This window comes from Taeniopygia guttata, chromosome 18 (genome assembly GCF_048771995.1).
Source record: "Taeniopygia guttata chromosome 18, bTaeGut7.mat, whole genome shotgun sequence".
Classification (NCBI taxonomy): Eukaryota; Metazoa; Chordata; class Aves; order Passeriformes; family Estrildidae; genus Taeniopygia; species Taeniopygia guttata.
Window position 1 is genome coordinate 9363543 of NC_133043.1, and position 27561 is coordinate 9391103.

The 27561-nt window shown below is 50.9% G+C and overlaps 1 protein-coding gene across 20 annotated transcripts in view; it reads left to right on the forward strand.

The window, feature by feature from the left end:
- Window positions 1-27561, forward strand: part of CACNA1G (calcium voltage-gated channel subunit alpha1 G) — a 143164-nt gene that overhangs the window by 28059 nt on the left and 87544 nt on the right. For all 20 annotated transcript variants that reach the window (XM_030287712.4, XM_030287713.4, XM_030287696.4 and 17 more), the window contains exons 2-3: window positions 18784-18895; window positions 19332-19465. In XM_030287712.4, the coding sequence (XP_030143572.4) occupies window positions 18784-18895; window positions 19332-19465 (246 nt within the window). The remainder of the gene's footprint in view (window positions 1-18783; window positions 18896-19331; window positions 19466-27561) is intronic.

A 27561-nucleotide genomic window follows, 5' to 3' on the forward strand; every position in this document is an offset into this window, starting at 1 on the left:
AGAACCCTCTCTCTGGCCTGGGACCCACCACAGGTTATTCCATCAGGGTGAACATTTTGGGGAGTGGAGCCAGCGGCCACACAGCCGCTTTGGCAGCATTTCTAGCTGAGCAGAGCAAGGCAGGGATGGAAACTGGAGATGAGCTGGAGGCTCCATTTGTGACAGCAGTTCCTGTGGGATTCATGTGGACTCGCCTGTCTGGTTCTGGATAGCAAAAGCAATGTGTTCAACCCTGTGGGGGTTGTCCCAGAGCATCACCAGCCCCTTTCTTCCCACTAAGCCCAAACAGCACATGAGGCCAAACTTTGCCATTTGCCATTTGTGAGGAAGAGAACGTGCTGATGTTACTTTTTGGCAAAGTCTTGCTGAGAACTCCTCGAGGGTGAAATGAAACGGGGTCACAGAAGGGTTTAATTCAGTACGTTGTCCTTCAAGGGAAGGAAAAGTCAGACAAGAAGTTTTAAACATTTTATAAAAATATCCACATGTGCTCAGCGCAAAACTCACCGTCTTTACCTAATTTAGAAAATGACTTTATATGGAGAAAGATTTAACAGTGCTCCATGGAGGGGAAGAATAATGAATACGTCTGCACCAAATCGCGCTGTCATCTGAAGATCTCCAAGTGCTGTTGAAAGGATTGGAGAGAAATAATTGTTCTTCTCTTCCCTGGTTTTAGAAACTGAGGCATGGGATGAGAAAGCCTGAAAAGTGCAACTTTCCTGACTAATTTTAGCTATTTGAAGTCCAGATCTAAGTACCTAAATAAATGACCTGATTTTAATAGACAGCTGGTCAAGTCTCCAGGGTGAAGCCTGGAACAAGTCAGGCTCCATAGGTCTGCAGAGGGGGCCTGGGTCTGGGAAGGGAGCCTCCTTCCCTTAGTTTGGCACTGCCACCACAAGCCTTGCTCAGATTTAGGATAAGATGAAACTAATGAGAAGGAATCTATCTGAATTTCTTTGAACTTAAGAGAAAAATAGAGAATTTCTGTTTGGAGCAGCCTTGTTGTAGACATGTGAGCTCAAATCCCTTGATGGCTCTTGGGGACAGGGGCTGGATCCCTCTGGGTCTGGGAAACAAAAGCAAACCAGACTTTATAGCCCTGTTATCACACCCCAACCTCTGAAATTTATTTAGTAATAAATAGTGCAGATAGTGAAGAAAAAGAAGGAAATGAGTGAAGGACCGGCACTAATCCTGAGAGCTGAACTGCTCCTGCTGTGGGGAATTGCATAGAGATGCAATGCATGGAGCATTTCCCACCTCTGCAGTGGTGCTGGGGCTGAGGCTGCTGCTCTCAGCTCCAATCCTGCTCCTGCTGCCCAAATATAGCCCAAAATCCCTTGAAAGGAAAATGTGATCTCTCTTTCCCAGCTGAGCAGTCTGCTGGGTTTCCAGGGTCAATCTCAGCAGGAATGAGCAGCAAAATACTTGCAGAAGTGGAGCTTTGAATTAGGTGGGCTTAGCTGGGATCCTAAAGCTGAGCAAGTTGAACCTGAGGACAAATGGGGGCTGGTGACTTGTGCTGGGAAGTGCGATCTGTTCCCAAAATGCCTGTCCAAGCTGGGAAGATGTTCCCACAGGTTGTCCTGCAAGGACAGTGGAAATCTTGGGAGATGCTGGCTGGAGAGGGCAAAATATATCTTCGTATTTTGCATCCTTGGACAGCCCTGAGCTCACTTGTGCACCTCTCTGTGTTACAAGACCAAATTATAATTTAATTATGTGTGTACAACACCAACTCCTTCTTTGTGATCAAGCTCTGTCTGATGAGCGAGAATTGTAATAAATATTTCCTGTGACCAAGGACTGGTCCCAGCCCCAGCATCTTCTCCTCTGCTTGCTTTATTTTCATTCTGTCCTCCTGCAAAATCACCTCCTCTGAAGAGGGATGGCTGGGCTGGTCGTGTCCAGAATTGTCAGGTGCCCCTGAGGCTCCTCCATCCCAAATCTGCATTGCCTCAGGATGGAGCTCACAGTGTGACAGGCAGGGCTTGAGCATGAATCTGGCTCCTCTGCTCACTGCTGCTGCTGGCAGATTCCTGCCTGGTTGCCCCTGCCAGAGCCCTGGGGACTCATCATGCAGGGATATTTTTCCTCAGCAGGAGCAAGGCGTTGGGCACCCAGCAGCACTGGCAGGGGAAAGGCACCCAGGCTTTGGCATTTTGCTTTCTACTTGCTGTCTGATGATCCCATGCCTGATTTTTTTGCTCCCTCCCCATTTTCAGTCTGGACATGATCCTTTGTGCTGCAGGACCGTGGGCATTGCCAGCAGGGCTGCCGGGCTCTCTTGGTGCTCAGTGGGAAGCAACTCCTCTTGCAGGTGGCAACTCTTGTGGGAAACCCATCTACCTTTGCTTTCTGTTAATTGAGAGATCTGTCCTGCTCAGAGTGCCTGAAATGCACCTCCTGGCCTGCTGGCACTGAGGGAAGGAGGAACTGTGGCTGTGACAGAGATGAGATGGGAAAGACCAGATCAGGGGAAAATGAATTAGGACACACAGAAGTCCCCTTGATCGGGACAGTAACCTCTAATCCGGCTCAGTTCTCCTTATTTACAGTTGCTGAGAGGGAAGGCAGGAGAAAAGCAGCCTGGCAAGATGCACAGAGCTGATCTCCTTCCCCCCAGCTGCTTTGCTCTCACTAATGTATTTGCTGGCAGCGCTTGCTGTCCCCGGAGCATTCTGAGCTCGGTCAGAACAACTGTTCACAGCCAAAACAGAAGTGTCAGAGCAGGCACGGGGCTGGGGATGGCTGGGAGCTGATTGGAGCCCCTGACCCCTCGTTTTGGGATGCCTGTGGGGAAATGCAATGCTGAGCCCTTCTGTGTCCCCTCCTCAGCTGGAGATGCAGCAGGGAAAACTTGCATCAGGTCCCTCAGCACCTGCAGGGGGTTTCTGCTGAGGGAAGGGGCTGGGCACTGGGGCACTTCTCCCAGGCCATCCTGCTTGAGAATACTCCCTGAGAAGCCTCAGGGCTGCTTTTCTCTAGCTCAGGACTCAGTAAGATGAGTAGAGACATCTGAGAGTGCTGCCCTGTCCTGGGACACGGTAAAGGACAGAGTCCAGAGGGAATCGATTTGGTTGCACTTTGCAGTGTTGCAGAGGAGATCAAAATCTCCTCCAAAATCTCCTCCACTGTAAAATGAGGCATTTGATACCCAGGCTGCAAGCACGTGCTTCTCTCCTGAGCATCTCCAGGCCTGAGCTGTGCTGGGACAGTGGCGTTCCAGCGCCTGCTGCGAAATATTCCAGCATTTTTAGTATGGCCTGGTGCAGTCACTGAACTCATTACAGGCAAAAGCAATGAGAATTTTATGAGGTGTAAATGTATTGTGCCTGAAAGCATCCATGTCCAGCTCAGCTCTGTACATGCACATACTTTTTCTGCACCTCCTCTCCTCAGCCAAAATATCTTGTCTCCTTGCAGGCTCAGAGGAAAGATAAATATTAGCACTTTGAGATGCTCTGATCTGAGTTTCTGTCTGTGTTGCTGTTGTTGTGGTTAAAAAACACTTTTTCTGGCTGCAAAATTCATCAGGGTCCAGTCTCCAGGGTTCAGAGGGAAACCAGAGCAGCTGGTAATGAGGGAGCAGTAATATCCAGAGCTCATTTCAAAGCAATAATGGGATTAGAAAGGAGACAAACATACATTGGTCGCGTGCTTGATGGCTTTATTTTCAGCTTTTTTGTTGCTTTTCACTTTATTGGTTAGAACATCCATTTTGCATTAGGCAGCAGATGATGGAATCACATGGGATCAGAGAGAGGTACCAGCGATGCGCTGAGATGGGGAAGTTTGAGCTTTCTTGGCCATTTCAGAGAGTTTTCACCACATGGAGCAGGAGTTAGAAGTGCACAGGGAGCAGACAATGAGGCTGTGATGGAGAGGGAGACAGGACAGCGAGGGCAGGAGCTGGAGACTGCAGCCCCTTTATCGAGGCTTGTAATATCTTATTAATGGAAGAGAAACTGCAATTTTTATTTTGTGGAAATTCTTTTGTTCCACATTAAATTTTAAAGCACTTTGCTTCCATTACGGTGTCCTGCCAGAGCGTGCTGCTGGCTGGGAGGAGCTGCCCTTTGAAAGGTTTTGGGAGAGCCCATGTTTGTGTCCAGGCTGGGGGAGCAAGGCAGGGGTGCAGGGTCCTTCCCTGGGGCTGTCACCCCAAACCCAACCCTCCTGTCACACCCTGCTGAGCATCCCCCAGAGCCTGGGCTGGGGGTGTGCAAAGTGCCAGGGGTGTGCTGCGTGCCCTTAGTAGGTGCAGGGGCTTGAGAAGGGCTTGCCTACACCCAGAGCTCTTTTTAATGAACTCCATGTGCAGGGACAGGAGGATTCTGGAATGGGAACAAGGAACCCTTATTCCCCAATAAGCTTGTCTGCACATGGAGTAAATCAATAGCAGCTCATCAGGAGCTGTGTGCTGGCTGGAGATGCTGCCTAAGGATGAGTCACATGCAGAGAGGGGGGCAAAATAAAAAGAAAAGGGGAGAGAAATCTGAGGTTTGAGTCCAGACCTGGACTTAGGAATGCCCATTGCGTTTCTGGTGTGCCAACCAAAGGTTTTGTACTGTGTCCCTGTACACTTTGTACTGTGTCCCTGTGTCCTCTCCCCTGCCTGCTAATCCTTGTGGGTGGTTGGAACAAAATTTTTCACCTTGATCCCATGATTATATGCTGGGCTCTGAGTGCCTGAATATCCTGAATATCAGGACTCTTTGTGGCTTTTAGCTGGTTATGGGTTGGTCCCCACTGAGCTCCAAAGCAAGTGGTGCTGGCCTTGGGTTCCCAGTGAGAAGGCAATTGAATGGGCTGTGACTGAACAGCTCCAAGGATATTTTGGAATACCACAGGTTGTCCTTGTTGCTTTTCCTAAGCCAAAGTGAAAGAGGCTCAGATGATGTGCAGGAGATTGGGAACCTGGGGAGTTGTGTACATTTTTCATGAAGATTTTTGGGAGATCAAAAGCATCAGAAATCATTTGGTTTAAGGTTCTTGAAGTGACCAAATGCCTTGAGTGAGGCTTATCCAGAGCAGCCTGGGGCTGTTCCAGGACACAGCAGTGTGCAGGGCCAGAAGCTGCAGAATTAGGGTCTAGTGAAGGTTTTGGAAAGAAAAGGATGAATTGCTTCTTACTGGGGGCTGAGTGCCAGGAATGTTTCTCACCTCTGTCCCAGCCCAGCAGTTGCTGATGATGAGGGTCAGGACATCTGCACCAAAGGTGCCCAGTCCCCCTTGGCAGGATAAAGACCCCCAAAGTGACAATTTCCACCCAAACGTGCTCAAACCAACCTTGTTCCCAGTTATCTCAGTAAAGATGAGCCGTGGAAGGGATGTGGAAATGGAGCCTTTGCAGCTGCCAGGATCTCTCTGCCTGATTTCTTTCCAACCCCAAGAAGCTCCTAGGGCAGTGGGCGCCCAGCAGGTGCCAGGACTTATTCTGCAGGAATGAATGAATGGAATAAATCCATTTTAAATGCCAGGTTTTGACACAGGTGACAGGCTTTAGGAGGTGGCAGTGGCCATTTCCCTTTGTAGAGTTTTAACTCTGTCACACCACACTGTCAGAGCTGCCAGCACAGGAGGAGCCACTGGGGTCAGAGCTGGTCCCTGGCTGCTGCCAGAGCCCTTTCAAGGCATTACAGATGATGTGCCATCCTCTCGCTGAGCTTCCTGGCTATTGTGAGCTGCTGTGGAAGCCTGACACTAATTAAATAGGGTATTTTGTGTTTAATAAATTCCTACTTGAGTCATGTCAGCAGGAGGGCACTGGCCTGATACCTGCCAGTGCCACTGCGGGGTGGCAGCACTGGAATGGTTCTCCCTTCGAGTCTCCTGCACCCCTCAGCCCAGTGGGTGCTACCTGACAGGGTGCCTATCCCTGCACCCTGGCAAGCTTCTCTACCTGATCCTTGGGAAGAAAAGCCCCCTCCCTGTGGTAGCAGCACATTTGGGATACCCAGAGAGATCTTCAAATGCTGGGAGCAGGATGAGCATCCCTGGTGCCGTGTCCCATCTTGTCCCCTTTGCTGCCAGCCCTGTGCTCGCCCTGCTCCCTGTCTGTCCCACTTCCCATCTCTGCAAGGAGACTCCCAGGCGCTGTCAGGGAGCTGAAAGCATCAAAGTGCTGCCATGCCCCAAACCCCAGCAAGCTCTGGAGCCCTGCCTGCTGGGAAGGTGGGAAGCTTCATCCTCCTCCTTGGTTTTCCTTGCCTGGAGGGGAGGCTGGACTGGTCTGTTTCCCCTGAGAATACTGGAATCACACTTGGAGTACCACTAACATCAAGCAGGGTGCCGGGAGGGGATTGCAGGAGTAGAGGACATGGTGGACTCTGTGCCCCTCTCTAGCAGCTGTCCTTGCCTGGGCAGAGGAAACCAGGAGCAGTGCCATCCCTGCAAGCAGATTCCATAGGATGCACCTTAACTTTTACAAAATAGCTGCTTTTGTCATCTTTTCTAAGACTTCAGATATTTCATCTAACATCCATCATGCAAGCCCTGCAGTGGAGCCTCTGCTGCTTCTCGTGCCACATCTACCTTTGTTTTTGGGGCAGTGGGATGTGGCATGTGTGTGGACATCACATCTGAGTGCAGGCCAAGGTTTGGGCTGGAGCATGTGGGGTGAATCCTGCTTTTAATCTGGTCTAGTCCTGTTTGCCCTGGCTGCAGCTGTGGGTGTGTGAGGCTGGGAGGTGTTTTGGGTGGCATCCCCTGTGGCCACACAAATGCCACAGCAGAGCGTGGCTCCCATACTGAGCACCATCCCAACCCTTTCCTCCTGCTTCTTCCTTCCTCTGCCACCTCACTCCTTCTTCCCTGCAAGCAGGGTGCTAATCCATGAGTTCCTGCCATGGATTTGCCTGCAGGGTTCAGTTAGACCAAACCCCAACTCTGCTGAGCCCCAGCTCCTGCTGTCCACGGTGGCTCAGCCCTGGGGCGAGCAGCTTCCAGCTCCTGCTCGTTCCACACAAGCCTGGTGTGGATTTTAGGCACTGTGGGGTTTTGATGTGCTGTCAGGATTTTTCTGTTCCTGCAGACGAGTGTTCCTTGTACACACCTCAAAAACTGAGTCAGGGGCACCAGCATCTCCCAGTGAAGCCACAGACTGGCTGTAGCCTCTTCCATGCAGGGAAAAAGGCAGGGATTGTGGGCTGGGGTGGCCTTGACCTCCACTTCCCCCCCTGCAGAATTCCCTCCTTGCTACTCATCTCCATTGTGAAAGCTCTCTGTTGCTTTCACTGAAAACAGCTATTTTTCTTACTTGTATTGATCATAGACTTCAAAACCCAAAGTGTGTAAGATGGTTCCAGTCTAATTAGTACTTAACCTGCAACAAAATATTGTATTTTACATTGATTTTTTTTTTTTTTAGAAAGGAAACATTGGCTCAGTTTCTAAACGAAACACTTTAGCAGGCCATTTGGAAAATCATTATCATGTTCAGACTTTGTAAACATAATTTCTTTAATATTCTTTTTCCTGCAACTTGCAGCCGGGTAAGAAAATTTACACAAAAATGGGTGGGTGGTTTGAGTGGCCCCAAAGCTGAATTTCTCCAGCAACACTCTGAATGGAAAGTTGTACCTGGCATTGGCTGATGCCAACCAGTAAGTGAGAAGGGCTTGGTTCTCCCCGGGTCATGCCCAGCTGCCAGAGCAAGGTTTCCTCAAAGGAGGCTCTCCCAGCCACCCTCCCATCACAGCAGGTCAGGCCATGCCCTCAGAAACTCCTGGGGACCCCCCAGGCCAGGGCAGCAGCGAAGGGGAAAGGAGAAGGTGTGGGGACATGGGGTCTGTGTCCCCCAGCTCTGCTTTCAGCTGTTTGGACCCTTCAGAAGTGATGCTAAGGGGCCCTCCAGCCCTTCTGCCATGGCTTGTTCCATAGGCTTAAAATAATTCTGGGTTTGTCCTTGGATTTGTCCTCTGAGCTTTTTGTAAGGCTTGGCCAGGTTTCCTTAGGGACTTTGAGCTTGTACCCTTCTGCAATCAAAATACTCTGCTGGGGACACGAAGGGCACAGCTGCAGCAGATGTGGCCAAGAGCTGGGTGCTTCTGGCTCCCCTGGAGCCACTGCAGCCAGGACTCTGCTTCTCCTCCTGTCTCCCTTTTTCCTGCCCCAAGCCCCACACTGCCCATTTGGAGAGTACAAATGGACAAACCCCAAAGCCTGAGCTTCTCTGGGGGTCCTGGAAGGTGTTTGCCTCAGTGCAGTGGGCACTTTATCCTGCTTGGTGAAAGAGGGTGGGGTGGAAGGTGCTGTGGAATGTTCTCATTCCTATTTGTTGGAATCTGTGGGTATTGATGATTCCAAGATTGTAAAAGTCTCTGTCTGTCAGCCCCGCTGCCAAAGCAGAAGCCATAATTGGTCTGTGCTGTTTCAAGGTTGTTTATTCTGTTTATCTCTAACATGTTCTGCTGCCCTGCCACAGCTCTGTCCTGCAGGGCAGCGTGTGGGGCTCTGCCCTCAGTGGGATGGTACAAACATTAAATACCACAAACTACCTGTGCTGGATTTACAATAAAGTGCCAATATCTGTCACCTCCGTTGGACAGTGTGTCCCCAGCCTGAACCAACAGAAAAATGCCAACACCACAGTGAAACATGGAGGGCATGAAGAAGGAGAAAAAGGACAAGGCACACCCAATTTCCTCCATCTTGTCCCCTTTGCACCCCTTATCTAGAATCCTAAAATTTTACTTTTGCACCCGTGCCACACTTAATTTTTACTTATATCCAACACTCGGAGCTTGTAATTCATCCTGTAAGATTGAAAACTCTTTTCCATGGACAGAGATCACAGCCAGTGTCTCTGGGGGCTCTGTCCAGGGGGGTTCCTGACCCCTGCCAGGGTCCCAGACCTGCCAGGGCAGCCAGAGGGAAGCCCTGCATTCCCACACCTATTTGCCTTTTGGGACTTCTTGGTGATGACTCTGTGGGTCTGGCAGTGTGAGGTTTTTTGGATGAGGGTGATGCTGTGTTTCAGGTGCTCTGCCTCTCCAGGAGGGTTCCCTGCCAGGATCCTGCCCTGTGCCATGATTTCCCTGTCTGTCACAGGCTGCACGTGAGCATCCCTTTCCCAGTGACTCTGGATGAATGGGGATGGGCTGAGTGGAAGGCTGGGGCAGGGTAGAAGCAGGTCATGTGTCTGGGATGGAAATGGGGTTGTTTGTTTAGCTTGCTCACCAAGAGCTCTTCCTCTGAGCTTTCCCCTGGCCCTCAGTCAGCAGAGAGAATTCCCTTTCCCTGTGCCCAAGATCCAGCTGGGATTGCTGCAGGGAACATGCAGACCAGCTGTAATTGCTGTCTCTCCCCATGGTCACCAGGGTTTGTGGTCCTCACTCGCTGCCATCCTGCCATCCACTTGTCTGGGTGATTAGGGGTGTGCTGGATTAATCAGCAGAGGTGGTGGTGATCCTGCCCTGCCCTTTCTCCTCCCTGGATGAATCTTTCATGCACTTTGTGTATATTTAACAGGCTGGGATTTGGTTTCAGTGGGAGTTTGGGGGCTCGGAGGGCTGCATCCTCCAGTGGGATGGGGGAGGAAGAGTGGTCCCCAGGGGAGAGGTCTGTGGAGGGAGGCACTGTTTCACCTGTGACAAGCAGGGTGCTAATCTTCACAGGGAATATTTTGGCTTCACAAGGAATATTTTGGCTCTGCAGGTGTGGGCACGGAGTTTTCCTGGCCAAAGAGGGTTCGCCCAGTGTTGGTGGGAGCAGAGAGTGAGGGATGGTGAGGGAAGCAGAGGAGCTGCCAGGACAATTAGCACAGGCTTGTTCTCCCCAGCACGTCCCTGGGATGCAATCAGCCTGTGGCTTCCCTGGCTGTATTCATACACTGATATTTGGAGGGCTTGGCTCCGTGCAGCGTGGTGCCTGCCAGCCAAGCCTCTGTGGGAAGTGGGGGCTCAAGGTGGCATGTCTCTGGGCATGGCAATGCCTCATTTTGGAAGCTGTTCAGGCTTCTTCCTTGGGGACTGATGGCAGAGGAGGAGGAGGAGGAGGAGGAGGAGGAGGAGAGACATTCCCTCCATCTGTACGCTGCCCTAGGAAGGGATTTAAATCACAGGTTTGCGAAAAAGAGGAAATGTGCCTGATTTGCTCAGGCTTTGAAGCCTGCAGGAGCCTCCTGACAATGATCCCCTTCCAGCTGGAGGCAGGTCTGGCTCAGAGGGGATCTCCTTCCCTGCCAGCCAGGGCCTCCATCCCAGGGCTGGGCCAGCAGCAAGGATCAGGCTGTGCTCCTGCAGCTCCCAGTGGGTGCAGGCAGGAGAGTTTCTGCTCCCAGGGCTGGTACCCTGGATCTCATCTACCCTCTGTGCCAGCAGCAGAGAATGAGAGATGGTCTTGAAGGAAATACATCAATATTAAAATATAAATAATAAACACAGATTTAAAATTCATACATATATATATGCTTAGGACTAGTTTTATCCTCAGCCATCTTTCCCTGAGTCTGGGAACTCCTCTTCCCTGTCCTGTCATTCTTTCCCCCTCCAGTGGGAACTTGTCTGACCAGCACAACCTCCTTGGCACGGCAGCCCTGATGCCACATGTGTGGCCATGCAGAGCCATCCCTTCAATTCCTTCATTTCACCAACTCTTACATAAATCTGCTTTTATACTGAACTTGTGGACGTCACTGGAGCTCTGTCCATACCCATAACATCACTGTTTCCATGGGAACCAGCGTACTTCCAAGGGGGAAAAAGTAGAAGGAGACTAAAAAAGGACAAAGAAGGAACAAAATAAGACAAATATGTGACATATCCCAACTATGTGTCGGTGTAGGATGTTACAAAGATTTCACTGCAACTTGTTCAGGCAGCCTTGCATAATGGTTTTTGTCTTTGAGTGTAGCAGCAAGCAGAATCACAGGTGGCAGAAACGTAATAGTATCCCAAATATCCGGGGTGCCTTAGTGAGGGAGAGATGCCTCTGGCAGCTCTGCATGAGGTGCTGCTCTGTGTAAGCAGCAGGGGAAATGCTCCTGCAGGTGCTGCAGCATTTCCCTGGGTTTGCTGTGTCCTGGAGCATGGCTGGGTGTGTGCACTGGGAGGGGGTGGCACTGCTGAGGGTTGGGGATGTGTCCTGGAGAGCAGCTGGCACTGCTGAGCTTTAGGGACAGGTGCTATTAGGGGACATTTACACTGAGTGAGTTTAAATATATATATGTGAGGGTTTAGTGTCCATCCACTGTGCACTTTATAAGGCGTGGTGGGGGAAAAGGTCTTAAATAAGTTATTGAGCCTCAGCAGTGGCTTTGGCATATTGAGAGTGTTTTAACTTATAACCACAGTTTCCCTGTGGAGGATGTGGCCATTAGGAAGGATTTTACTGTTCATGACAACATCTTTGTTAGTGCCATGTGTGAGCCCATCCCCTGTCTGTGCCACAGGCGGTGGTGCTGGTGCAGAGCTGATCTGGGAGCTGGGAGGGACAGGTCTGGGTAGAGGATGGGGACGTGCTCCCACCTCTGCAGCCCCACTCTGGTGGGATGAATGGGAGGAGTGCCTGTCCCTGAGCCACCCAAATGTTAGCTGAAGGTGCCAAACTGTTGGGAGAGGGAGTTTAGGGGGAAGTTGAAGCTTCTGTGGAGCTTGGTTTGGGCAAGCGAGGCTTCACGTGAACTTCTTCTCTTCTGCCCTCCTCCCCAGGAGATGCAGAGCAGTGGGAGTTGGGGTCTCAGCACATGGTTTTGGCTGGTGGAAGAGCTGGTGAACTCCATGGGGCTCCCACCTGATCCATCCTGCTGGACCAGGGCTGGAGCCATGCACTGACCCTTTGCACCAGTTCATTTTGGGCTGTTTTGGCCACTGCTCTTGGTGCTGAGACAGGCATGAGGAGGAGGGAAGGATTGGGATGAGAAGCCAAAATAAATGTAGCCTAAAGTGCTCCTGCTGGACATTTTATTACTTTATGTGATATGATATGATATATATGATATATGATATGCTATATGCTATATGCTGTATGCTATATGATATATGATATATGATATATGATTGATATATGATATATTATATATGATATATGATATTATATTTATTTTATTGAAGCACCCATCCTTGCAGATGCTGGTCCCAGAGCCAGGCTGCCAGCAGCTGAGCCCTCCCAGCTCAGGAGTTAATTGCGAGTGGTATGTAGGGCTTTTCTTAAAAGCTCCAGCTCCTGAAGTTTGGAGATTATGCAAGTCACTCAGCTCGCAGGATTTTTTTTATCTTCATTTTTTTTTCTCTCTTTAAGCAATAAGATTTTAAACCCTTTTGGTTGCTGGAAAAAAAAGCCCTTAAAGTAGAAATCTAAAAGGTTACCAGGAAACAATACTGAAGCTGTAAGACAAATAAGAACCTAATCAGGGCTTCATTTTTTTTTTTTTTTTTACTAAACAACCTTTTTTGTCACTTCCCATCCCCTCTAAATATGGCATCATTCTTTGCCTCATCACTTGGGTGGATGAACAGAGCTCCTCCACACTGCTGAGCAAATCCTACCTCTCCCTTCAGAGGTGGCTGCATCTCACAGGCAGAGGAGAGAGGAGAGCATCTCTGCCTGCAGCTGACAGCGCTGATTCCAAGTCCTTGGGAAAAGAATGATAAGATGATTGCTCCCTGAAATCCCCCTTTGCCTCCACTTTTGGGCTTTACAGTCCCTTTTCTGTGTTATGGGGCCACTGGGGACTCCGTGGTCTCGCCAGGATGGGAGCAGAGCGCTGCCTTTCGTGGCAGAGGGAAGCAGCCAGCAGTGCATCCCTTTGAACATCTGCAAGCCAAAATGAATTAGAGATGCCATTTCCAAAAACACTGCCATGAACAATCGCCCTGGTTTTGGTTTCTCAGGTTTAATTGTGAAGCTGCTTGAATTAAAAGAACCTCCTGTGTCTGTCTGCACTGGGAGGGAAGTGGTTCTGAGGAGCTGCAGAGCAGGGATGAGGCAGGGATGCTCCTGCCTGGCTTCTCCCCAGCTCTGTGCCAGTGGATGGGATATGCCAGGCTCAGTGGGGTCATGCCAGCTCCTGGCAGTGTGTCCTCAGCCTGCCAGCTGCAGTGACCTGCGATGGGGCAGACTGCCACACGGTGGAAATGGAAACACTCTCTGAGCAGTGCTTGAATTTTTAAACCCCTTTGTGCAACCTCACTGGAGGAGCCTCTGAGCTTTGCTTTCCAGGAATGCCCTGGTGATGGGGCTTGCCTGGCACAAATCCCTGCAGACCACAGGGCAGGAGGAAAGTGCTCCATCACACGTGTGCCATCAGCATGCCAGGGCTGCCGTGCCTGCAGTGGCTCTTCCATCCTGCCAGGGAAAAGCAGGGCTGCTGCTGCTGTGGTGCTGTGATGCTGCAGGAAGGGCTGTGAACCCTGCAGCATCTTCCCTGCTTCAGCCTGAGCGTGTGTCCCTCAGAGGGAAGGTGGGAGCAGGCTGGAAAAGCATCTGGGAGGGCAAAGCTGTAGGGTAGAGACCACGTTACAATGACACTGGGGGCAAATCCCTGCCAGAGCCTGGCTGCAGGTCAGGGAAGTGCATTCACTGGATAGAGAGAATTTGAGAGCACCTCTGGCATTGTTGCATCCACAGAGGTGGAAATGCTTCCTGCAAATGCTAAAAGCAAAATACAGAGGCCAGTCTTGCTTTGGAAGGAATGTGGTAGGGAAAAAAAAAAAATCTAATTAAATGTCCAGGACTGTGATGGGAATCCTATAACCTTTAACTGGGCATGACATGAAGAGCTGTTTCCTGTTGGCTTGGTGCAGTCAGAGGCAAAGCTGGGAAGGGGTTATTATTTCCATCTGCGAGGCAGATTAATTCTGAGGACTTTTAACTTCCCTTGCAAACGGCCTAAATTAATGTTTTAGGATTTCAGTCCCTGCCTCTCCCACCCCCCACAAAGGCCAGGCCCTGGAAGTGCCATTATGCTTCTGTCAAAGGGGCTATTTCTGGAATTGATGATATGAATGAAGCCTAAAACTCCACTCTCATTAACGTCTGCAGCTTATCCCGGTGTCACTCCTAAGCTGGTGGGACTTGGTGACACTGCAGGGGAAGGCTGTCATTTCAACCCAATTTTCATATCACATTTGCACAAAAATTTCCAGGCCTTGCCAGCACTTTCCACACATTTGTCAAATCCCAGCTGCTGTGCCAGTGAGCGCGGGCTCCTCCTGGCACAGGAGCGATGGCTGTGGGTGCTGATGGGGCACTTGGTCCTGGGTCGAAACAACTCCTTGCTCTAAAAACCAGGCAGCAAGGAGAGCCCAGTGTCACCTGCCTGGCTCCAGAGGTTTCGTGCATTGCTGTGGTGGAGTTTCATTGCCCCTGGTGCTGCAGGGCTGCCTCCCCTTGCCCAGGGAGCCCTGCTCCCATCGCAGCGCTGGGCTTGGGGGGATGGAGGGGTGTCCCCCCACTTCCCACGATGGCAGCACGTGTCCTCGGAGAGGTGGCAGCTGTCCTGGGAGCTGCTGCTTCGCTGGAGAGCGGGAGAGGGGTCAGGAAGGCAGAGAGAGGGGGAATGGTGGGAGCTACTTGGGAACAGCAAAGCGTCAAGGGAAGAAATAAATATTAATCCTACAGAAGAGTGTGTGTCCCTGTAGAGCATCACCAAATGCTCCCCTCTGTACTTGGCTCAGCCAGTGGCACTTCCCCAGGGAAAGGGATCCCCATCTTTGGGGTGCCTGCTCTGCTCACCCCCAAGCCAAAGCCCCCAGGACCAGTGCAAGTGCTGCAGCTCCTTGGAGAGAGTCCGGGATGCAGCTGGGCAGAGCATCTCACCTGCTCCCTGCTGCCTCTGGGCAACAGATCCCAATTTCATTCACTCCCTGGCGGATTGCATCCAAACTTCTGCAACCAAATCATAGCAAGCATAATGCAATATCTTTCTCTTTTGATTATATTAGGCTGGGTAGTGCTGGCTAATTGAATCTGGGACTCTTGCCTCTTAATTACAAAAGGTCAGGTCTGTGAATTGTGGGCACGTGGCACTGGGAGCACTGGTGGTGGGAAGGAGCTGAGGGCTCTTGCTCTGTGAAAGGGCTCCTTTGGTAACAAGTCAGTGACTTCTGGACATTTTCCTTCTTTTTTTCTTTTGTTCTCTCTATCTTATGAATTTTAAGAGTCAGATTACAACAGAAGTGTTACTGCAAATTTCTGTGTGGCAGAAACAGATTTTTTTTTAGTTGAAAAGAATCTGTGAGGATTTTGGCTGCCTGCCTTGAGCACGTTGAGTGTAAAAATGTGGATTTTAAAGAATACTCTGGGATGAGAGGTGACCATTTAAAGTGGTGACTTTCTGACACCCGTTAAGTGGGGTGGATGGGGTGATCACCTGCTGTGTGGCCATGAACCCCATTATTAATCCTTTTTCTTTTAACTATCAGCCCTGCTTGGTGTGAGGAGGGGGCAGGACCCTGAAGGCCAGCTCTGTTTATTTATCTCAGGCAGTGAGGGCTGTGGGCTCAGTGGGACACTGGGTGGTGGCAATGCCACCTCTGCCCCTGCTTTCAAATATTCTCCTCCTCACCTGAACTGCTGGCCAGGGACCAACACTATCTCTGATGCTTCCCCACAGCTGATCTGCCCCTTCCCTGCCTGCCCTGCAGCAGGGAGAGGCATTCAAAAAAGCACCTTCTGCTTTTGCTAATTGAAGAGTTTCCCTTTGTCAGCCTCTTGCTCAAAGGAGGGTCGGTACAAAGCCATAGCCAGCAGCACTTTGTGTGTCTCTGAAAATCCCATTAGCAGAAGAAAGAGCTCGAATCTTCATTCAGCTGGAAAAAAAAAAGAAGGGGGAAAAAATAACACCCCCCCAACCTTCTGATCTATCAGCTGCACATTAACATACTGCCCTTGGCACTGCTGGGGTGCCTGTCCCAGGAATATTTAATCAGGGTGAAGCGCTATGTTGGACTGAAATGTGTGTGCTCCAGGGAGAAATGTGCTGATAAGTGGTCTGCAGTTAAATTTGGGGTAAAAAACCTCAGCAAATAAACACCCCCTCCTGCTCCCTCGGTCCTCCCCCCTCTCCAGGCTGTTTTCCTGCCTGCAGATGTTTGTTCCTGCAAGACAAGTGGGGATGTGGGGGGACAGGACAGGATGGGGGGACCTTCCCCACAGCCCTGGTGGGCAGCACGGGGAGGCCATGGCTGTGCCCAGGTGGGAGGTTTGGCCTTTGGGCAGGTAGGGGCTGCTGGCTGTACCGTGGGGACCCTCTTGGAGGTACAGATGTGGTGCTGGTCCCCAAATCTCCCTGCTGGCCACAGCTGGTGCCCTATGTGGGGCAGGTTGTGGTGTCTTGGGGGGCTGCACTCTCCTGGCTTCCCTCCACTTGCAATCAGTCACTGGTGCCAGTGCCAGCACTCTAATGAGTACTGAGGGGCAGCTGAGGATGATGCAGACTGTGGCATGCCAGGGAAGGACAGGGAGGGTGTCTTTGGTGCCATCCTGTGCTCTTCCATTTCAGCCTTTGCTCATCCCTCTGTGCCAGACTGGGGCTGTGGTGGGCTCGGCTCTGCTCAGCTGCCCTGGCTGAGCTCTAGGGCTGTGCTGGGTCCTGGACAGGGAGGTGAGGTCAGAGAGGCTCCAAGCTGATGCCCACCATGGTTGTGTGCCCGTCTCTGCTTGCCCAGGAATTTGTAGTCCCCCAGGGGCAAAAGCACCCTCAGCTGGGATGGAGTGTGTGGAGGAGATCCACACCCAGTGAAGGCTCTTGTGCACTGCCATGGAAGAATTTGAATGGATCTTGGGACTTGTCCATCTGTCTCTGCAGGTTCTGACCCAACCAACCCAGGTGTCCTGGGACATCCTCACTCCCCTGCACGCACAGCCCACGAAGGTGACGTTCCTTCTGTCACCCCTTTGGGATCATACAGGGTTTCTTTTAATTCTTTATGTTCCCCAGGGCTTTGCAGCTCCTTGCTGGCAGAGCCCTGGGCATGGCTGGTTCTGCTGGGGGATCCCACACCCCCAGGCTGGGGATTCCCTTCAGGAGCTGCCCCTTCTTCTGGCTGCCCTCCATGCCTGCCCCCACAGGACTATATTTAGGCTAAATAATCCAGCCCATAGCCTCACCCTGACAGTTGGAATGTCAATCCCAATATCCTGTAAACATTTCTCCCAGTTAAGATCCAGATTGTTGCGAACCAAACCGTGACTCAGCCCCGTGTGATGTTGCAGGAATTGGCCCAGGATGGGTGGCAGGAGCTGCCAGCCCCAGGCCTGTGTGCAGGGTGGGGAGGCACCTGCTGAATCATCCTCACCTTCAGCCTCCCCAGGCAGATAACGCTACAGCACGGGCTCCTCGACACCCCCCGCTGCTGTGTTGCAGTGAAAACTCTCGTCTGACAAGGGCCATGCTTATTTTCCTGGAGCACAGAAGCTGCTGCTGGCACTCAGGCAGGAGCATGGCCCCACTGTCTGTGGGTTCTGGCAGTCGAGAGGGTGTTTTTCGTGCTAGGCTGGAAGATAACCCCAGCACCACACTGAACCAGTGCCTGGATTTCCCATCTCTGTGCTCCTGGAAATGCTCCCAGAAGGATGCAGGGAGTGGGTACCAGGTTTGAGCCATCCCTAAGGGGATGTGCTGCAGCAGCACACTCTATTCTGCCCCAAAAGTGCATCCCACATCTGCTGCAGCAGTTCAGCTCTTTCAGAATTGCTCTGAGAGGCAGGAGGCAGGGTACGGAATGGGCTCTGCTGGCCCTCACTTAAAGGCTTTTAGGCTGTTCATTAATGGGTTTGACAGTCTTGATTTGGGTTGGGAATGAAAGTTTAAGCAGTGGCTTTGGGGAAGCACCCCTGGGATAAGCTGGGACATGGTTAATAGAATTTGTAATGTTAAAGTGCTTTTCTGTAAAGCGCCAGGAGAGGAAATTAATGGTGTGGGGTTTTTTAGTTTTTTTCTAAAAGTTGATATCGCTCATTTAATTAAATGTTTTAATCCATCACGTCAGCACTCAGCACTCTTGCCATGCAACTTCCATTTTAGAGTGGTTTTCACATCAGCTGTAGCCACTGATGGCAGCATGGGGAGTATCGGAATCTGAGGTATTGATGATTCCTAGATTGTATAAAATCTCTGTCTTTCAGCCCCGCTGCCAAAGCAGAAGCCATAATTGGTCTGTGCTGGTTTCAAGGTTGTTTATTCTGTTTATCTCTAACATGTTCTGCTGCCCTGCCGCAGCTCTGTCCTGCAGGGCAGCGTGTGGGGCTCTGCCCTCAGTGGGATGGTACAAACATTAAATACCACAAACTACCTGTGCTGGATTTACAATAACGTGCCAATATCTGTCACCTACGTTGGACAGTGTGTCCCCAGCCTGAACCAACAGAAAAATGCCAACACCACAGTGAAACATGGAGGGCATGAAGAAGGAGGAAAAGGACAAGGCACACCCAATTTCCTCCATCTTGTCCCCTTTGGACCCCTTATCTAGAATCCTAAAATTTTACTTTTGCACCCGTGCCACACTTAATTATTACTTATATCAAACACTCAGAGCTTGTAATTCACCCTGTAAGAGTGAAAACTCTTTTCCATGGACAGAGATCACAGCCAGTGTCTCTGGGGGCTCTGTCCAGGGGGGTTCCTGACCCCTGCCAGGGTCCCAGACTGCCAGGGCAGCCAGAGGGATGAACACACACAGGTAGCTCAACATGTAAACCCAGAGAACGCCTAACATAGGGAAGCTGCTCTGCTCCTGGCCTTAAAGACCAGGAAAAGCTTTCCAGTTCAGATGTTTCTTCTCCTGGATGCACCTCTGGGTGTGTTGCCTCCTTGATGGGCGTGTGCAGATGGTTTGAGAGGGTCAGCATGCTGGTGATCCTGCTCAACTGCGTGACGCTGGGCATGTTCCACCCCTGCGAGGACATCGCCTGCGACTCGCCGCGCTGCAGGATCCTCCAGGTACGGCCCCAGGGGGATGTGGGCAGGGAGGGACTGGGCTGGCTCCAGCCGTGCTGTCCCAGGATGTCAGGTCCTGCCTGCGCTGGCTGCCCTGTGAGCACTTGAAAAATGCTGGTTTTGGTGCTCGGATGAGAACGTGCAGTGCTGTCAGGCAAAGCCCAGGCCAGCTAAACCTTTCTTGGAGTGCTTGGGGAAGGCCAACCATCTAGAGGTCAGTGAAAGGAGAGCCCAAAATATCCTTGTCCCATTATTCTGGCACTATGGGTGCTGTTGGACCATCTGGGCTGGGGAAGACACAGGGCTGCCCTCAGCACAGCTTCTTCACTCAGCTTTTAGAGATGCAAGAGGAGACCTTCCTGGACTCATGTTTCTAATTCCCTCCCTTGGTGCAAGTGTGCAGGAGCATCCCTCCTCCCTTCCTTTTTTTTTTTTGCAGAGCTTTGATGACTTCATCTTTGCCTTCTTTGCTGTGGAAATGATCATCAAAATGATTGCGCTGGGGATTTTTGGGAAGAAATGCTACCTGGGAGACACATGGAACCGCCTGGACTTCTTCATTGTCATTGCAGGGTAGGTCTGGGGAGGCAGGTCCCCTTTTCCTGAGTCTCTCTGTTGTTATTTCTGGCTCTGCTTGGCAAGCACTGGGTTTGGGGGAGTTGTTGGTGTTGTCCCTGGCAGCTTCCCAGCAGGGATCACTCCTGAGCTGCAGCTGCCCCTCTGCTGCTCTCAGCAGCTTGAGGGAGAGCTGATGCTCAGCTCAGGGTAACAAAAGCTGTTTGTGGTGCATTTTGACCAGCCTGGGGCTGCTTTGCTGGGTGCTGTGCCTGGCTCTCCTCCCTCCAACCCACCAAAGGTTTCAGTTTCTGTGGTTGGAGTGGGCAGCTGGGAGCACGGAGGGTTGTGCCAGGAATGATTGTTCACTGAAACGTGCACCATTGCCCTCATTATTATACTTTTTTTTTTTTTTTTCTTGAGGGAAAGTAATCAAGTTCTCCTTTCTGAGTGTTTTCCTTTCAGAGGCACCTGGTTTAAATTAAAGGCTCTTCCAGCATCTGAGAGTCTCCTGGCAGAGGCTGGAAATGCACATGACATACACTGGCCACTGAGCTGAGTTTCTTTGATACACAAATTTCTTACTGACTCTCACCTCCCTTCCCTGCCCCAAGAGCCCCAAGACTTTTGAGAAAACAGTTGGGTTTTGCCTCTTTTGATAGAGCTAGGGATCAAATTTACTAGATTTTCTTGGAAAGAAGCAGAGACCCCTCCCAGCTTGTTTGCCTGGCATGGGTTTGGTGTCCCAAAGAAGGGGCAACAGCCCCTTCTTGTTTGGTCCAAGAAGGGACAACACCTTACTGAGTTTTGCTTAGTGCTGACCTCACAGGGACATGGCTCATACCTCTGCTAGTCAGCTGGGAGCAGTAAAATGGAGGTGCCAGGTCTCTCAGTGCATTCTTGGCTTGAAAAATTCATAGTTGCAGAGGTGAAAAGGTTCAGTGAGCTTTAGACCCAAGAGCTGTATTTGTCCCCATAAACCTGTCTTCTGCAGGAAGCCACAGCCTCCTGCTTTCCAGCCCCACCAACCTCTGGCTCCTCAGCTTAGGAGAAGGCTCAGGAATTCCTCCTGAAGTGTCTGAGCAATGTTAGGGACAGCAGTGATGGGATGCTGGACAAGAGGGAACCACAGGTCCAATCAGGTCTGGTAGGGTTATAGGCACCAGCAGCACATCCACGGGCTGGAGCTTGCTAAGCCACCTTTATTTCTTCTCATTGATTATGTCTTACACTGGAATTAATTATGATGAAGAGCCCAACCCAAGCAAGGCCTGACACCCTATCTGGGGAAGCATGGTCACACACACTGGGCTGTTCCAAATTCCACTGTGCCAGGGTACTGCCACCTTGCCCTCCCAGCTTGGTCCTGCCTTTGCCTGTTGATCTTGAAAAACCTTTGGGGCCAGACTTATCCCTGATGTCATTCTGTGGGGACCCACCATGATGGGATCTCCACTCTAGAGGGACACCAGCTGGGACCATCCTTATTCCTATGCCAAAATATCACACTTCTCTTTGCTTAAGCCAAGAAATCTCTGCATCCCTGCTGCACCTGGCCAGGTGTTTGGGTATGTGAGAGTTATCTCCTTCCTGGGCAGAGCTGCATCATGGCACAGATCCCCCCCTGCAGCAGCTGCTCCCCCATCCCCATCATGCAGACATTCTTTTGCTGCAGAGGCTTTTTGCAGCATGGTAGCCTGACCCTCTCATGCCTTCTGCCAGGTCAGCTTTGCCTCTCACTAAGTGATGGCTCCTTCCTCCATGTGCATGAACTGTTCCCATCTGTGCCCCGTCAAAACCAATTCAGCTGGCAAAGGATCTAACTGGATTTAAATACAAAGCAGAGCCTCTCCTCCTCCAGCACGGGATTTCTCTGCTCCCTTTTGTGCCCTTTTGCTCTCCTCCAATCCTAGCCCATCCATCCTGGGGTGCTGAATCCTACTGGGAGCATTGCTGCAATCCTGGAGAGCCTGCTGAGTGCCAGGGGAAGCCAAGGGGCTGCAGGAGTGGGACACTGCTGCAGCAGAGAAAAAAATAAAGGACTCAAGCCCTTAGTAGACCTAAGATATAGGTAAAAAACACTGTAAGCACTGCAGGGTCAAATCCCAACCAGACAGAGGGAAATTCCTCAGGTAGCCCTTTAGTGCAGCTCTTTGGTTCCCAGCCCACAGAGCTCACAGCAGAGCACAGGAGCAAGGGACAAGCCAAGCTCTGCATGGAGGAATCCTGCATCTGAGCAGGTGTCAGGAAAGGGTCCAGAGCCAAACTGGGGCCCCGGAGAGTGTGTGCCAGGGCAATCCTCACAACCCAGCTGGGTTTGCTTGGATACCAGATAAAGCGAGCCATGTTTTTATGGAGGTCTCACATAAGGGTCTCAACCAGGTTCCCCAGTTAAATGCCAGGGGAGGAGACTGAAGTTTTCCTGTGGTCCCAGTGACCACAATGAAGCCATTCTGTTTCTGCCTTCACATTTTTTCTCTGCCCTTTATGTGCAAGGCATGGGAGGAGGGCAGCAGCAGCTCAGTGTGAGCTCGCAGCGCCCGGCAGGACCCTGAGCTCCGGCTCTCCTGCTTTCCTTGGCCCTTCCTTTCTCATGGGCTGCAGAAGGGGATGCCAGGGGAGAAGGGAAGCAGCAAACTGTATCTGTGGGGCATCAGGTGGGGAAAGCATGTCATACTGGGGCTGTACACTCCCACGGGCACAGCATCCACAGAAATCCTTCCCAGCCACCACCAGTTTAGAACAGGCTTCAACCCACACTGCCCTCCCCCGCCGGCCCTCCCCTCTCCCAAAAAAATCCCAACTTAGAGCATTTCATCTTCCCCATTCTCTGAGAACTTTCTAGATCTGACAGAGGTTATCATTGTGGGGAAGCCTTTTTGTGCATTTGTGCTCCAAATCTCCCTCCCTCTTGGAGTTCTGGGAGAGCCTCTTGGATGCTGTCCTTGCTCCTGCTGGCCACTTCTGTGGGATGCCATTAAGTGCTTCTCATCTCTGTTAAACTGTCCAGACCAATCTCATGAACTCATGGAGTGTAAATGACTTCTTTGTGACAATGTAATGCAATTAGTGCTAATTATAGAGTGTGTAATGTCTGCAACACATCGCTGTAATTACAGTAAAACTTGCCGGAGATGAGAATAGTGCTGTATTATCCAAACTCTGCTTAGGGAAACATGGCTTTGGCTGTAGGTTACAGAGCTGCGTGGGGGAAAAAGGGGAGGGGAAAAAAAGTGATGAATGGCATAATTATGTTGCATTATTTTTAGAGGAGGGCATTTGGGGAGTTTGCTTGCGAGAGAACACTTTGAAGGTTAACAGGCATTGCAAGCAACTCTTGCCCTCTAAAGATAATTCGATGTCGTTCTGACCTCTCCCAGCATAAGACACAGATGTACTGAGGATGGATGCTTGTTTGCATCCCAAAATATGCAGAAGTGGTTTCAGTTTAATGCTGACTGGGGCTTGGGCTGGTAAGCCACAGCTGTGGGATGCAGATGTGCCCTCACTTGGTGTCTCCCTGGCCACTGTAGGACCCAGCATCCACCATCTTCCCTCTGCTCAGTCTGTGGGAAGAGGGTAGGCACAGACTGCTCAGCTGGAGCCAGCCCTAGCCCCACACTTTGCTGCAGCCCCAGCAGCTTGCAGGAACACAGCTTGTTCTGCCTTTGTTCAGATAAGGACTTCCATGACCTCTGCATCTGTGTAGATTGAAATGGGCTTTAAGCCATCCTCATCAAAAACCCCCATGGTGGGATTTTGGAGTTATCCCATGCAGAACCAGGAGCTCGGCTTTGATCTTTGTGGTTCCCTTCCAGCTCAGAGGATTTTGTAGTTCTATTCTATAATTCTAACCCCAAAACAACAAAAATCCCTAATGGTGTATTGTTTTCCTGTGAGAGAGCTTTACACCAGGGGATAATTTGGAGCTGTCGGAGCTCATAGGATTCTTCTCTGCCTTCCTGTGCCCACATTCTGCTCCCCACCGAGCAGGGCTGTGCATCATCCCGTGTTTGAGCTGTGTGGCTCTGTGGTTACTCCAGGCTCAGTCAGTTGCTGGCCAAGACTGAAGAGCCCTGTTTGTGCTTTGCTCACTGTAATGGTAACAAGCCTCTTCAAAGACTTAGTAGGAAAGTTAAACACTTCTGGAATATTTTGCTTACGATTGAAGAGGAGCTGGGGCTGCTGGTGGTTGGCAGGCTGCTTAATTCAGGAACAGACACCACTTCTTTCTCTCTTTGTTTCCTGAACATTTCTAATGTTTGTTGTGATTCTTTTTCTCTCTCTGTGGAAGGCTGTGAGTTAAACAGTGAGCTCCACTGAAGCCTTCATAAACAACCTTAAGGATGTCTTTCTCCTTCCTGGTTTCGAGCATTGAATTTCAGGGATGAAATATGCTGCAGGAAGCCCTGTTGTGCTCATAGGAGAGAAAGGGATGGCACAGCCCCCACTCCATCCCTGCTCCATCTAAATCTGGATGGGGTCTGAAAAGCTCTTTAGCTCAGCAATTGGAAGGAGGGCTATGGTGCCAGACAGGTCTCTGCAGGGAGCTGTGATCCCATAGCTGCAGCAGCCAGAGCAAGATTCCTGCTGGGTGCTCGTGGTGAAGCTTCCAGCATGTTGCCTTCATCCCACAGAGCCAGATCGCTCCAAAGGCAGGCAGGACTCCTCTGAAGGGCATTTGAGCTGTACAAGGCTGATCAAGGGGCTGTTTCAGCTTCCTGGCTCGGGTGGGGGGCTGCCTACAGGAGCTCCTGCTGCAGCCTCCCACTGCAGAGGCTGATTTCCCCTGTATATTAGTCTCTTCAAAACCAAAACTAACAGGGAGGCAGTGTCTTTTCCATTCCTTCTGCCTCTGCTGATCTGTCTGACCCAAGGAGCAGCACAAGAGGACGTGGCAGCAGTACCCTCTGTGCTGCCTGGGCACCCCGAGCGAGCCCCGGGGTGTAATTGCCCGTGTAAGAGCCTGATTTGCACACACAATTGCCCAATGTGCAGCCACTGCCACAGCCCCTCTGGGCCACAGGGAAAGCTGCACCAAACCTGCTCCCAGGAGTCTGGCCTTCTCCTGGGCTTTCCAGGATGGATATGAGTGTCCTGGATGGATTTGAGTGTCCTGGAAACTGGGAGCCTCCTCCACGGCCTCACAGTGTCCTGACTAATCCCAAATTAGGTGCTTTGTGCTCTGAGCAGAAGTGCCAGAACATCAAGCCAATACTCGTCATCATGAACCTCCAGGACTTCGATATCTGGGGCTGAGCTGTGCAATTTAATGTTTTAAGTTACTTTTGGGTGGATAAAGGATAGCCAAGACCTGGGCACAGATGAAACCCGTGGCTGTGGATGCTCCGTGCTGCCTTCCCACAGCCTTTGGAGCAAAGCATCCTGAACAAGCTGCATCCCTGACTCACAGAAACCTGCTGGGTAAAAAAAAGCCCTCAGCATTCTCCCTCGCAGCTGAGCTGACTCAAATCCACCTGTGAAAAGTCTGGAAGTTTTTTTTACAGTTTTAGGACTTTTAAAAAGGAAATTCTTTTGTTTCGTTCAGTTCTTCAGCTGAACTTGCTGCTGCTTCAAAAGCCTCATTAGTCAAGTGTCCTGGCTGGGACACATGGTGCAGCCAGATCCAGCAGGCTGCAGGGTTCATGCTCTCTGTGTGCTATTCTTTTTCTTCTGTTCAGCTTGATTGAAATGAGTATTTTTAAAATTAAGCGACACCCACGAATGCGGTGAGAGTCGCAAGGCTCCAAACGCAGCGCTGAATGAAAGCAGAGCACAGCCAAGCTGGCGAGAGCGGGGGGGAATTTCATCCCAGCTTTCTGAAGATACACCACCTAAATCATTTCCCCTTGTCTTTTCCAGCACCGATGGCTTAATATCACCCACTGATGGCTGTGCTTTGGAGATAAAGGGTGTCTATATGCCCGGTTTTGGGAGCTTTTTAACGCTATTAAATAAATCTCAGCCTATCTCTCCCCAGCAGTGCAGGGCTCTGAGTGTGCAGGGGGTGGGCAGCTCTCGGGGCTGGCCCTGCCTGCAGCCACTGCTGCTTTGCCACCGGTTCCACCTTGGTCACATCCCCTGCTTGTGCAGCACCCTCAGCACCCAGCTGTGACAGGGGAGAGTTCAGCTTTCCCTGGAAAGTGCTCCCAGCAGAAACTCTCTGTGTGACTCTGCTGGGCTTTCACAACATCTGCTTCCTGAGCAGGAGTGATCCTGGTGATGGGACCAGAGTCAAGGCTGAGAGCAGGGTGCTTCAGGGATGCAGTGCTGCCTAGGTGTGGGAATGACTTCGCTGGAATTTCTGTGCGCTGTTGGGGACTCTCTGGATAAGCAGAGCCCCTTGAACCCTTCCTGTGATGCTCTGAGCATCACTTTTGGAAGCCCTTTGCCTCCAGGTTGCTGCCTAGCATTGCATTCAGGCAATCCTTCCTGGTGCCTTGGGTTTTACATGAGAGAAACCCCAGCATGCTCCAACTCACTGTCTCCAGGTGGAACAGGAATGAATTCCTCCTGCCTGGTCCATTTTGAGCCATCCTTGTTGCCTGTCAGCTGAGCTCTGGGAGTTTTCCTGCTTGGAGAAGCATTTGCCAAAGGTTTGCATCAGCTCCCTCTCTGCCTCCCACTAGCAGCCCGTTGTATGTCTGGCTTTGCAGATGCTCCACTTTTATTCTTAGAAAGTCCTAAATATTTCCGCTTTCCTTCTGAATAACTCCAGTGATCGGGGGTTGCTAATCACCCTGACGAGCTGTGAATCCATCCTATTTAACGCTGAGTTTCTCTCTGAGCCTTTAACTTGGCTGGGCACCAGGTTGGTGGCAGCGGTGCTGACAGGCATCGTGCCTTCCCCTCTGAGCAGAGATGACATTTGAATTGAAGCTTCATCAGGAGCCTTTTGCACTGCAGATTTCCGATGCATAAATGCTATATATGCTGGTAAATGTACCTGTCACCTCACCAGCTGGTGACATCCTGACATTTGCTCTCCCTGAGTATCTTCCCTTGCCAGGGATGTGGATTGATTCTTCCCATGCTTCCCCTTGCCTTGGGAAGTGACCTTAGAGCTGAGGACTGGTGGTGTTCTCACTGGACTTGCTCTTTAGTGACTGAGCTTTACTGACATTCTTTTCTCCAATACTGAGTTCTCTCAAGGCACTTGAGCTGTTGGTTACCACCAAGGTGTGGACCCTGTAGTCTGTGTCTGGGGCTGAGCTTGGCAGCGCTGGTAACACCAGTTCTGGTAGCAGTGCCCAGCAACAGAGGCAGGACACCACCTTTTTGCTCTTGGTCTTGGTCTTCAAGTGTTTGCTTAAGCCTCTGGGTTGTTGTTCGGCTTGTTGCTTTAAATTTTGCATTATAATTGTTCTTTAATAAGTTAAATCAAATGCATTTTACAGCACATCCTTTGCAGCTTACAAGCACTCACCTCTCTGGAGTGCGTCTGGAGCTGTCATTAATCAGAAAATGATTTGTCTTGGTGCATTTAACCACGTGCTGCTCTGAATTTTGCTTGCAGCCTCTGTTTTAATAATGGATGAAAGAAAAGTTGTATGTTTGATATGGGCTTTTTACCTGAATATTGCCAACCATACAGAAATCTCTTTGAACAGCGAGTGAAACTTGACAGCAATGAAAGCCAGGGAAGCCACTGCCCCTCTCCTCCCCTTAGCCAAAGCTTGCCCAATGCAGGGAGTCTTGTGCACTGAGGAAGGGACTGGTTTTCACTCCGAGATCAGGTGGGATTTTGTGAATATGCTGCATTCCTTTCTGCTCAGGGGGCTGAGAACAAATTCGTGGTATCCAATCGTGCATGTCCCACCTCCATGTCCTGGGACTGTCCCGTTGCTGTGGGGGTCAGCGAAGCAGAGAGGAATATGTTGAGGCTATTTTAAACTTAGATATGGTTTGATCATCATCATTCTCATGAGAGCATGTCAGGCAGAGCCTCACTGCATTGTTGTTTAGATGGGGGCTGGAAGGGGACCTTCTCAACCCTGGGGCTCCCCTCACCTGCTGGGGGCCAGAAGGGAGGAGAGTGGGTTTGGCTGATCACAGCAAGAACAGAAGCCTCCAGTGTGCTGCAGCAAGGCAAACGTAACACAGCACAGAGAGAT